The following is a 13057-nucleotide window of genomic DNA, read 5'->3' as shown; positions in this document are numbered from 1 at the left end:
TGGGGGTAATTTGCCCTGTGGGGTTAAAAAAGAGATTGCTTTGTACCTTCCTGTACAGCCCCTGCCTGAACCCCCCCCTGACCGAGGCAGGTGGCTGTGTCCAGCCTTCCTCAGGGAATGATGCTCTGAGAAGCCTGGGTCACTTCTCAGGTGACTTCTCCGCCGCTTCCCACAGCTGCAAACCCTCGCAGTGCCACGAGCCCCGGGGGAACTCGGTCTCCAGTCTCTTAGACAGACGCTCCAGCCCCAGGACACGACAGCGATCGCAATTTCGCGTGGCCGTGCAGCTCCCCCTCCTCCGTCCCCCCCTATCCCCACCCCCTACCCCCCAGGCCCGGGAACCTCGGAGCCAATGGGAGCGTCGCGAAACTCCGGGTTGTAGAGTTCCGAGCCCGGGACCCGCCCCTCTTTGTTGCGGTGGCCAATGGACGCATTCGGAACATCGGCGGCCGCCCGGGTGACTCGGTTATATGTCACAGAATAACATTCGAGAATGGGACTTGGAATGAGGGGCCGGCCGCCGCAGCCGCAGCAGCCCCAGCCCCAGCCCCAGCCCCAGGCCCAGGCCCAGGCCCAGCAGCAGCAGCAGCAGCAGCCGCAGCCTCCGCCTCCGCCGCCCCCGCCGCCTGGAGTTGCGCCGCAGCAATGAGGCCGAGCGTCCGGAGGTGAGGTCCCGCTGCTGCTGCGGCGGCGCCCTTCCCGCGTCCCGCTTGCAGCCGGTCCCCCGGGGAACCTGGGGGCTCCGGGAGGGCTTCCTGGAAGAAACGCGGCCGCCTTTGCAAGCCCGAGCGGCCGCTGCCGCCCTCGCGCCGGCCCCGGGCGCTCACGTGCGGGCGCGCTCCTGGTTTGCTCGGCGCTCGGCCACATCTGGCGGCCCAGCACTGTGTGCAGCCGTGCTGGGACCCCCTGTTCCTTGACGCTGCACGAGCTGCCTTTCTCCCCGCTACCCCGGTCCACTCCGCACCCCCCCCACCCCACGCCTCTTTCCTGCCCTCCCGGTGTTTAGGTGTGCGTGAAGCTTCGTGCCAAAATTCCAGTCGCCTTTTGAGGTAATGGCAGGGCTGGACGCTCGTTTTCAAATCTGTGGAGGGTCTGTCAGCGCGGGGGGTGGAGGGGCGGGAGTGACGCGGGGACAGTCCGAGGCCCCACCGCCGCTGGGCACGGTTTCTCGGGGTGTCCACTTACCGCGGCGCGTGCTGTGTCCCCGCTGACTGCAGGCTCGGCCCGTGAGCGGCGCGTCCAGAGGCAGCGCGAGGCATGGAGGAGGCGGCCCCCGCGGGGCACTGATCCCCGCGCGCGCCCGCGCGCACACGCCCCCCGCCGCCGCCGCCGCCGACGTCGCGCGACCCCCCGCCCCGCCCTCCCGGCCCCGGCCCCGGCCCCACCATGACCGGCTCCGCGGCTGACACTCGCCGCTGCCCCCACCCCAAAGGCGCCAAAGGCACCCGGTCCCGGAGCAGCCACGCGCGGCCCGTGAGCCTCGCCACCAGCGGGGGCTCCGAGGAGGAGGACAAAGACGGCGGGGTGCTCTTTCACGTTAACAAGAGCGGCTTCCCCATCGACAGCCACACCTGGGAGCGCATGTGGATGCACGTGGCCAAGGTGCACCCCAAAGGGGGAGAAATGGTGGGCGCCATCAGGAACGCCGCCTTCTTGGCAAAGGTCAGTGGCTTCCAAGGAGGGGGGTGGGGTGGGCGGTGAGGGGACCCTTTCAGCCTGCAGAGGGCAAATAAGAGGCACCATCCACGTTCCTGGTTCTGCTACGAGCACCCTAACCCTCTCCAGTCTTCCCCACAACCCCCTCTCCCCCCCTCCCCGCCCCTTTGCTTAATTGAGATGTTTGTCTTGGAAGCCTTAGAAATGGGGGAGGGGGAGGTGGTGGCTGGCCGTCCTGGGACTGTATGGTCTGTTGTGCCAAGGTTTCTTTGAATCTCTGTCCAAACTCTATTATTTATTTACTCACCCCAATGTCCATCCTCTTTCAGCAAGAGCTGTAGCCGCTGTGTAGCAGCAGCGATGCCAAGAATGCATAGGTCCCCTAGGGATCCCACCCCGCATTTCCCCTTTGGAGTCCCCCCCCCCCTTGCAAATGATTTATTAGGCTGTGAATGAATTTGACTCAACCAGTCAGACTTCTCAGCGTGAATCATTTCTAGACTTTTTGCCAAATTTTTTTTTTTTTTTTATGACAGTGACTTTCACCTCTGAAACTTGCAAAAACAGTGAACTATCTCTTTTCCCCAGCTTATCTGGGCTCCAAGAAAAAAAAAAAAAAGTTTTGGCCATGGCTTAAAGGGGACGTTCCAGTCAACATGATGGATTAGTCTCCCTGGATTGAGAAGGAGGCTCAGGAGTAGAACTCTTTTTACCTTGGAGAGAAGCCAGTGAGCCGATGGGGTTTGGTGGCCAAGGATCACTTAGCAAGAACGGAGGGGAGGGAGATGTGCAGTGGTCGCTGTATGAAACGTAAAATGCAAACCGGGGGAGACATGCTGCCAGAGCCTGGGGGGGGAGGATGTAGCATGGCAGATGGTTTCCCTGGCACCCTGGGGACACTGGCATGGCTGAGAAGATTCCTGGGCAAGTCTAGGAATGCCAGACCTGAGACCTGGAAGGCCATCTGGTGGCGTCTCCAGCCTGGAGCATCTGGTGACCTGAGCATCTGAGCCCTACAGGCCAGTAAGCTGTGTGTGCCCTTGGGAGAAGTGGCCCAGCCGGTAAGCTCCCTGTTGCAGTCGGTGACAGTGTTTCAGTACTCGGCCGGTCAAGGAGCGAGCTCTTCATTGTGCCCAAGGAGAGTCCTGTCAGCCGTGACTACCCTTGCTGAGTCCTCCTTGAGCATGAGAACAACGTTGATCCAGGCTTGTGGTTCCGGCTTCGTCCTTACTTAAGTGAGCCTTCTTTACTGAAGGGCGAGCTGGGAGCCCATAAACCTGGAGGAGAGGCGGCCACAGGCCATAGAGGCCTGCTCCTGCCGTCCCATGCTGCCTTTCTCATTCAGCACCCTCAGCAGCAACCCCGTTTCTAATTGGGGCTTCATCCTGCTCCCAATTTGGTGTGCGGTGACCCCCCTTTCTCGATGGGAATCAGGGGATGTTAGTATTGGTGGAGACCGGTCTCCCTGCCGCGTTCTGAAGACCTCCTGAGAACCGGGGGCTCATGGCCTCCCCAAGGCAGCTGATTCCAGGCCTGGCCAGGTTAGATTGGTGGGAAGATCTTTCCTGAGACTGAACAGAAGTCCTCCTCCTCCTCTCCCCTTCGTCACATGTTACCACTGATTCTTGTGTTGCCCTTTGAGCCGGAGTAGCACATGCCAACTTCCTTTGCTACTCGCAGATCCCTAGAGTGTCACTGGACGGGGCTCTTAGAGTAAGGAAGGGACTGAATTCCAGTCCTAGCTGTGCCACCTCTAGCTTACTTAAAATCTCTGATCTCAGTTTTTCTCATCTATCCAATGGGAGTAGGCCAGACTTCAAGTGAAGTTCTTTCCAACTCAAATCCCATAATGTTATGTATGACCCATGAGCCTCCAGGTTCTAATGCTGACCTGTGTGACATCAGAGGTGCACGGAATTACGAGTCCTCAGAACTGTGACATCCGTCAGTCTGCACCTTCCTTTAGTCTCCTTTGTCCACAGGTAGCTCCTTTCACCTTTTCTTTTTTTTAAAAAAATGTATATTTTTATTGATTTCAGAGAGGAAGGGAGAGGGAGAGAGAGATAGAAACATCAATGATGAGAGAGAATCATTGATTGGCTGCCTCCTGCATGCCGCCTACTGGGGATCGAGCCCGCAACCTGGGCATGTGCCCTTGACCCTTCAGTCCACAGGCTGACGCTCTATCCACTGAGCAAAACCGTCTAGGGCTCACCTTTTCTTATTTGTTAGAGTTCCCAGATCAATTCACTCTTCTCATCTTCTTTCTAGGACAATGGCTAGATTGAAATCAATAAATAAGCACATATGAAACACAATAATATTCTAAATGTTGTCTGAGCAGCTTAGAACATAGATCGCTACTTCCAGAGACCTCCAATACTATGGCTGAATGCTGTGTTCTTAAAAAGAGTGGTCCCTGCCCTGGCCGGGTTGTTCAGTGGTTAGAGCATCAGGCAGTGCACCGAAGGGTTGTGGGTTTGATCTACGTGTATGGGAAGCAACCAATGTTTTCCTCTCTATCTCCCCACCCCCCTCATCCTCTCCCTTCCACTCTCTAAAAATCAATGGAAAAAATATCCTCTGGTGAGGATTAACATCGGAGTGGTCTCTCTCTCTCTCTTTTTTTTAATAGAGTGGCCATATTGTACTTTTATTTTTATTTTTTTAAATATACTTTATTGATTTTTTACAGAGAGGAAGGGAGAGGGATAGAAAGTTAGAAACATCAATGAGGGAGAAACATCAATCAGCTGTCTCCTGCACACCCCCCACTGGGGTTGTGCCCACAACCAAGGTACATGCCTTTGACCAGAATCGAACCTGGAACCCTTGAGTCCTCAGGCTGACGCTCTAGCCACTGAGCCAAACTGGTTAGGGCTACTTTTATTTTTTTTAATCCTCACCAGAGGATATGTTTTTATGGATTTTAGAGAGAGAGGAAGGGACGGGGAGAGAGAGAAAGAGAGGAGACTCATGGGCCCTGACAGGGATTGAATCCTCAACCTAGGTATGTGCCCTGACCAGGAATTGAACCCACAACCTTTTTTGGTGTATGGGCGATGCTCCCACCAGGGGAGCCACCTGGCCAGGGCCACATTGTACTTTCGTAGCAACTCAAAGGTCACATGCGAACTCCTGCCAAGCCAGGACAACCCCAGCCCGAACGTGGGCATTGGCTTTTTGAACCTAAGTAAAGAACTTAACATTTCTCTCTCTTACATTGTGTCATAATCGTTGGTTCTCCACCCCCTACCCCATCATGGGATCCTCCCTCTCCCTGGTCCCGACATTCCCCAAACCTTGACTCCTCACAGGCTTTGAGATGGGGACCGTTTCAAAAGCTCCTGTTTCTAGGTGCCTCTCCTCTTGGCTTCAAGGGCTATTCCTGCACTCAGATTGGCGGACGTTTCCCTCTGGGGCCAAGTCCTTTGCTCCTTCAACCAAATCAAGGCTTTACTGAGGAATTTGTAGAGAAGAGGAGGAAGGGGTGGAAGGATCGGAGATTATGTTTTCTGGCAATTGAATGTGTGTGTTTTTTTTGGCAATTGAATTTGGCAAAGAAGTGGGCGGAGGGAAGGTGTGAGAGGCCTAAGAGGGGGACTGGATGTCACTTCCTTTGACTGCAGGGCATTCTGGTAGCAGCCATGGTAAGTTCTCCCCGAAGGTGCAGGTACCCCTTCCTGGGGTGTGGAGGAGCTCACCTGCTCTGAGATCTTCTAAATTTTCTACCGAAGACCCCTCCTCTGCTGGTTGCTAATCTGGAGTTAACAACTGTGTAGGTGAAGGCCCGGGTTTTTTAGGGATAGTGCAAGAAAGTAGCTCCAGCCAGGTGGAGGCTGATAGAGGACGGGAAGCCAGGGGCAGAGAGGGAGCTGGCCCAGAAAGAAAAAACAAAACAGCTGGGCTGTTTCTTGCAGAACCCACATTCTTGTGCCTCATTCTCACGTTGATCCCAAATTGGAAAGTTATTCACATTTAGAGGACTCAGCTTTGCCTGAGTGAAGAGGTGAATGCTGTGAGGTGAGACTTGGCTGCAATCATAGGGCTCCACTCCTGCCCCCTGCTGGTTCACTGGGGCAGCTCCCTCCCTCCCTTGTTCTGCATCCAGAACCATCCACTGGTCTTTCCTGCTCAGCCCAAGGTTGTGGCCCTTAGGCCTCCATGGCAGGCTACCACCAACAGATTCCTGGCCGCTGCTGATGCAGGGGTCTGGGGCCCATCTTGGGCTCATGAGCGATGTTCCTTGCTCTCCTCCAGGAGACTCTTCTGCCTGGTGCCTGCCAAGGGTACTTTTCAGAGCAGGGACAGCAAAAGGCTTCACTTTGTCCTTGTTCTCTCTTGTTAAAGATCCCTGGTGCCTGGAGGTCTAGCTGCCTCCCTGGCTCCTCTTCTAGCTCCCCCTTCTCTCCCACATGGTGATGATATGCACTTGTGTCCATCCACATCCCTTCTCCTTGCCTCCTCCTTCTTTTTTTAAAAGTATATTTTTATTGATTTCAGAGAGGAAGGGAGAGGGAAAGAGAGATAGAAACATCAATGATGAGAGAGAATCATTGATCGGTTGCCTCCTGTGCGCCCCCTGCCAGGGACTGAGCCCACAACATGGGCATGTGCCCTAAGAGGGAATCGAACCATGACCTCCTGGTTCACAGGTTGACGCTCAACCACTGACCCATACCGGCTGGGCTCCTTGCATTCTTCTGACAGGTCATTGAATTTGGCAAGAATGGAGTGAAATTGAGTCTGTCCATAAAAACCTTGCCTGTGGTTTGTTTCATCATTCTTCTTGAGCAACCATTTTCCTGTCCACCCCACTTCCTCCTCCCACTCCCCGACCCCTGACCACAGGCACAGTATGGAAAGTGTCATTTTGATTTGTGCCCTCTAGATTCTGCCTCCATCAGCAGGGATGTGGCTTGAGGGGGCTGGATGCAGGTGGCAGGAGGTGGGAACCTTGAGGGGAGGGGCCATGGGAAATCTAGGCTGGCATTTCAGGTGAAATAGGGCAGGAAAATGACAGGAGAAGAGACTCTCAGGTCCCCCGTCATGGAGAAAACAAAAGGAGTGTGCCCTGGGCTTTTTGTAAAAGGTTGTACCAATTTACACTCCCATCCGCTGTATGGGAGCATCCTCGTCAGCCTTGAGTGTCCACGTTTCAGGGCATCCCTGCTAAATGGAGAGGTGACAATGACATTCTGCACTGGCTTTAATGTGCATTTCTTACATTATTAGTGAGTTTGAACTTTTTTTTTTTCAAATATTTACCCACTATTTGCATTTCTTTTTTTGTGTGTGTGAATTGTTTTTTTCACGGCCATTTAAAAATTGTGGTAAAATATACATAACGTATAGTTTACCATTTAAGTGTTCGGTTCTGTGCATTGTTGTGCGTGTAACATCACCACCGTTCATCTCCAAAACCTTTTCTTCTTCCCCAGCTGCAACTCTGTACCCCTTAAACTCTGTACCCCTCTTCCTCCCTCCCACCCTAGCCCCTGGCAACCACCCTTCTTCTTTCTGTCTCTATGACCTTGGCAAGTCTAGGAACTCATATAAAGGAATTGTACCAATATTCGTGCCTGGCTTATTTCACTTAGCGTGAGGTCCTCAAGGTTTATCCCTGTTGTAGCATGTGCCAGAATGGCCTTTCTTTTTATTGCTGAATAATATCCCATTGTGTGTACATGCCCCATTTTGTTTATTCATTCACCTGGTTTGCTTCCACCTTTTGGGGTCATTAAAAAAAAAAAAAAGGACAGGTTTATTTATTTATTTATTATTTTTATTGATTTCAGAGAGGAAGGGAGAGGAGGAGGAAGAGAGAGAGATATATATTAATGATGAGTGAGAATCACTGATCTGCTGCCTCCTGTGCACCCAACACTGGGGATTGGGCCTGCAACCTGGGCCCTGACCAGGAATCGAACCGTGATCTCCTGGTTCTTGGTCGACATTCAACCACTGAGCCATGCCAGCTGGGCCAGTTTTTTTTTTTTTTTTTCTTGAGGCCCCAAAGTTTTCTTATCACTTTGCGTGAACACTTCATGAATTAAGGAGGTTAACTCATGGTCCCAGAGGGAAGTGGATAGTTTCATCCTCTTAGGGTGAGAAGGCATCTCAGTAACGCTCCTGAGTGTCCAGGGACTCAAGCGCTGCTGATTCTGTTTTCCTGAAAAGTGAAGACATTTCAGGCTTCCTCGTTGCCAACCCCTGAAGGCACACTTCAGACGATAATAACACAGCTAACACTTAGCACCAAGTGCCAAGCTCCGAGGTGCACATTTTATACGTAGGCTATAGAATCCTCATAACCAGCCCAGAAGGTTCGGAGTAGGTGATATTCTCCTATTTTATCAGGAAGGTGACAGAGGCTTAGAGAGGTCATGTAGCTTGACCAGGGTCCACAGCCAGCAGGTGACAGAGCAGGGACTCCAACCTTGTTGTGATGGACGCGTCATCACAACTGAAGGAGCCCACCTGGTTAATAGTGCATCGTCCTGTGGAGGCATTGGCAGCCTGAGGGGCTGGTTGGGAGCTGAGTCCCAGTCAGCTCTCCCAGATATCAGAGTTGTAGCCAGATGACATCATCCCCTCAGCAGGCTTAGCCCCTCTCCCTGCCACAGCTCTGCTCCTCTGGGGTTTGGGGAATGTGGCCACTCGCTCTCAGCAGGGGCTGAGGTAACCAGGCAGCTGTTCTTAAAAACCTTTGGGCGCCACTGAGCTGCTATTCTGAGGACCAGCTGCCGCCTGACTCCCACCCCATCATCCGGCTCTTGTGGGGTCTGTTGGCTTTGCTGGAGTTGAAATAATTTGGTGTTTGGCCCCCACGGCCGGCTGACTCAGAACCCAGTCACTCTGGCCACCTCAGGGCTGTGGTCAACGGATGCCCCTCTGGGGATCCCTTAGGTGGCCCGGGCTTCTATGGGGCATTTCCCTGTGCTTACCAGCTTTTCTATTAAATAGGTACTCTTCTGTGTGGAAGCGTGCTCATGACTTAATAAACTGTCATCCCGCCTCCCTTTCTCCCTGTGCCCCTCCCCCTTGGTACCTGCTCTAGAGCTGGGAACACAACAAGTACTAAAGAGATGTTTGTGCACATCTCCCATTCTCTCTCTGCTTCTCTGCGAAATTTCTGGCACGTTCTTACACTGATTTCCCAATTTGGGTAGATGAATGGATGTTACTGCACAAAAAAAATAAAGACAAGCCATATACTTCTTGGTGTTTGTTAAGGCAGAAAACACAAAGGTACACTTCATTTTTTTAAAAAAATATGTTTTTATTGATTTTAAAGAGAGAGAAAGGGTGAGGGGGAGAGAGAGAAACATCGATGAGAGAGAAACATTGATTGGTTGCCTTCTGCATGCCCTCTATTGGGGATTGAGCCCACAAAGCAGGCATGTGCCCTGATCGGGAATCAAACCAGCGATCTCTCAGTGCATGGGATGATGTTCAACCAACTGAGCGACACAGGCCACAGCTACACTTCATTTTTTGACTGTGTGTGTGTGTGTGTGTGTGTGTGTGTGTGTGAGGGAGGGGGGGGCATGTGAGCAAATGTTCCAATTTGCTCCCAAAAATGACTCTCCAAGACAAGAATGTGATTTGAGTTGATAAGTTGTAATCAAAATGTAGTTCACAGAACAGCTGTGTGTGCACACACTCTTACATTCACACACACACAGCACCTTGGCTGTGAAGTAGGAAGTGTGACTAGTTTCTTTTCTGTTGAAGGGGCAGTTGCTGTGAAGCAGGAAGTCTCAAAGCCAAGAGAGAATAGAGGCGCAGAGAGGAAAAGAATGTCAAGTAGCATTATAAGTAAATGCAGCCCAGGGTATAGAAGTATGAGCAACCCTCTCCATTCCCCCTCCTTCACCCACCCTCCTCAGGCCCAGGGCCAGCATGCCCTCCAGCTTCACTGTGGGGCCTGAACCCAGGGAGCTGGGAGAGCTCTGGTGCCCAGCACTGTCCCCAAGTCATTTGACCAGCAGCTTCACTGTCCATCAGCTAAGCCCTAAATCCCCAGGACCTCCCTTTCCCTGTTTTCTCCCAGGATGGAACTAATCTGTCCTGAGGCCCTTTCTGCTCCTTCCTAAGCACTTAGGCCTGCAGGAGCCTCATCTCCTTCCTGACAACGCACTGCAGGGGGCTCAGGCCCACGTGGGCCGATTGCCTCTGCCCCCAATGGCCTTACCCCACCAGCGAGGCCGAGGATGAGAGACTGAGAAACATATAGGGGGAGAGAAAGCAAAAATCGTCCCTCACTTCCCAGGAGTGACTGGATTGGAAGCCCCAGCTTGTTCTCACTCCCGGCCTCGTTGGCAGCCTGCTCAGCGCTGAGTGCTGTCTGAGCTCTAAATTCCAGACAAGAGGCGCCTACCTCCCCCTCTCCCATCCTTGCCTGCCATTGCTCCTTTCTCCTCCCTGCAGGGCTTAGCACTCTTCCCTGCAGGACTTGTAGACACTTGGTGAATGTTGACCAAAAGGTGGCTGGGCAGCCCCAAGGGGAAAGGGTGAGGTGGCTCATGAGTCAGAGGAGCTGCACTTACCTGGGAAGAGTGAAGGCAAGAGGGGACTCTTTCCTCATCCATCTGGGTCTAGACTCATGGTAGGGAGGAGGTGGGCATTGCAGGGGGTGGTGTTGAGGAGAAATGGCGGCCGAGGCACCATGTTGCATTTCTTCAGGGCACCATTCATCTTGCATTCAATGGTGCCCTGGAGTGGGGCACATAGAATGGGTCACACCAACCATGCAGCAAAAGGTTCAGTCACGCAGTAAAAAATGTGAGGGTTAATGGAGCGCCTCTGTGAACATCCTGGGCCAGGCTCTGTGGGGGGCACTATAGGACATGGTCCTTGGCCCCCGTGAGTGGCTGAGGCTCCTTGGGGAGGCTGACTGTGTTCACACTCACAATACACAGAGGGCCATAGAGAGTAGAGAGTCACTGTGACCCACAGTGGTGTGTGTGTAGAAGGAATGCAGAGAGGGAGGACTCCAGCAGGGGATCGGCTGGTGTGGTGAAACCTTGTCCAGGAGGTACCACTTGGAACAGGTGACCATGGCAGGGTGGCCATCTGCTCCCAGGAGCAGTTCTCCGGTGGTCTCAGTCCTGGGCCTGCCACCAAGCACTGGGCCCCAAAAAGATCTCTCTCTACTTCTCTGCAGCCTTCAATACCCCAGGTTCCAAACTACAGGCTGTCGATGACGATCCCAGACTGGCTCCAGGCAATTCAGAACTACATGAAGACACTACAGTATCCTTCCCACGAGGGTCTGAGCAGACACAGCCAGGGGATGGGCGTGGTGATTGCGAGCTTGGTGGCCTGTCTGTCCCCAGCTGGTCAGCAAATGCTCTCTAAGGTTGGTGAGGCCGGGCATGGAGGGAGGCCCCTATGTGAGAGTCTAGAAGGAGTGATAACAGAGGATGTCATTACCCTGATCAGACCCCCGCCCTTTTAAGCAGGATGTGGGCCAGGATGGCAAGAAGGCAGTGAGACAGTGGTGGGCCACCTCGAGCCCCCCTGCCTTCCATCTCCTCTTTCTCCACTTCCTCCTCCTCAGTCATCTTTCCCTCTTTCTTCCTTTACAGTCTTTCTCCCTCTTCCCTCGTAGTCTTCTGTTCCTTTTCTTTCCTCTCTCACTTTTTGCCTTCATCTTGACTGCTCATAATCTGCTGCTTTTGGATCCCCAGGTGGCCCCAACTGGTGGCCTTACTCCGTTCCTTGTGACTGAATGGGGCTCTGGGACAGGGGCTCTCTCCCCTCATTTGAGCTTGAAGAAGAGCTGGGGATCCCATGGGTCCAGGCTGGGTTCAGACCAGCCAGACTGGTTTTTTTTTTTTTCACCTCCAGGGTTCTCAGGTTGTTTGCAGTCAGGTTAGGTCAGTTCTGAGGGTCTGTAGCAGCAACATTGTCAGGACGAAGGGGCAGAGGTGGATGGTCCGCTGGCTGCTCTGGTGTTTTATCAGGGATAGGAGTTAGAGGGGAGCTGGGCTGGCAGAGGTATATATGAGAGGGACAGGTTATCTGTCCAAGCAAGTCTGTAGCATCTCAGAACTAAGCCAGCATCAGATGCCCTATAGGCCCCCAGCACATTGTCCAGGATGCCAAGCCTCTTCTGGCCTCTGTCCTTCTTCCCCAAAGACCTAGAATGTAGCAGAAAGGATTTCACGGGCACTGGCCTGTATCCCACATGCTTTCTGTGCTATAGGCAAGACCCTTTCCTGTGGATTTATTGTGACTTCCCTGAAGGGATGAATACTACCAGATGGGAACAACACCAATTCTGCTGTTTGGGTAGGCAGATTACTCGATTAGCCTCTCAGTTTCCACTTTACAGAATATGAACTCCCCCACATGGCATCTTCCCAGCAGAATCCTGAAGCGATGTTAGAGGAAAGGCTATCTGGTGGTGTGTTGATCCCCAAACTGGGACCCCACCTAGGGAGCTTTGTGTGGTCCAGAAGCATAAACTCCTACGAGGGTAGACTTGGACCCCAAGAGCTGAGCCTTCCTCACAGAACATTCCAGAAAGTGACAGAAATTGGAATGGCTCCTTCTTCTGTCTATGACATGGGCTTTACAAGGACCACTTGAGCAGGTTTTCATTGTTGTCCTGAAGGAGCTGCTTTTTCACTTTTCTCTGATGCATTATGATGGTCACTGACCCAGGTCACTGACTGAACGGAAGGCCCGGCAGGCTGCTGGACTGTGCTCCCGGTCACCTGACCATTGGAGCCACCACACAAAGAAAGCAGAGTGTGGTCTCTGATCTAGCTTCTGTCCAGACTTTCACTTAGTTCCTTGGGATTTCCTATTGCTTTGTCCTGAACAACATGACCAGTGCTAGGGTACAGGGACCTTTCGGGGCCAGTCCTGACTGTCGATGTGTGCAGTGGGCAGTAGCGATATGGAAAGACAAATCCTGCCTTCCCTTCTGACAGCCTCAGGGTCTTGGCCAGAGGGAGTGCTGATTTTGCACTGCGTTCTGGGAAGAGGTGTCACCTGACTTTGCTGAGGGCGGACTCTAGTCAGTGAGTCTCTCACCCTGAAGGCAATGTTTATAGGAATTTCCTCACTTGCAGGAGCTGAAAACTTAGGAATTGAGAAAAGATAGTCAGATAATTTTTCATTATTTTATTACAGGTTTGTATCACTTTATGTACAAGATGTACAAACTAGATATATATACAGGGAAAGTTGGACATATACATTGCATTTTTGCCATTTGAATTCTGTTTTAAATATACCAGAATCTCATCATTTGAATGGCATGTTTGGTAAAGTAAAAAAAAAAATCACCTAACAATGAGAATAGATTTTTTTCTTTTACATCTAGGGTTTTGTATATTATTTTTCTAAAAACGAGGCAAGCCTATCTTGTTATTGGTTATTCTTA

The 13057-nt window shown here is 52.4% G+C and overlaps 1 protein-coding gene across 4 annotated transcripts in view; it reads left to right on the top strand.

The window, feature by feature from the left end:
- Window positions 1–1386: 1386 nt before the first annotated feature.
- VASH2 (vasohibin 2) overlaps window positions 1387–13057 on the top strand; it is a 34797-nt gene continuing 23126 nt past the window's right edge. For 2 of the 4 annotated variants that reach the window (XM_008145977.3, XM_008145976.3), the window contains exons 1-2: window positions 1387–1662; window positions 10826–10914. In XM_008145977.3, the coding sequence (XP_008144199.1) occupies window positions 1387–1662; window positions 10826–10914 (365 nt within the window). The remainder of the gene's footprint in view (window positions 1663–10825; window positions 10915–13057) is intronic. The other 2 variants (XM_054712107.1, XM_028152217.2) reach the window with 1 other exon arrangement.

Source organism: Eptesicus fuscus, chromosome 22 (genome assembly GCF_027574615.1).
Source record: "Eptesicus fuscus isolate TK198812 chromosome 22, DD_ASM_mEF_20220401, whole genome shotgun sequence".
NCBI lineage: Eukaryota > Metazoa > Chordata > Mammalia > Chiroptera > Vespertilionidae > Eptesicus > Eptesicus fuscus.
The sequence above is the reverse complement of the archived record's forward strand: the minus strand, read 5'-3'. Positions and strand labels throughout refer to the sequence as shown.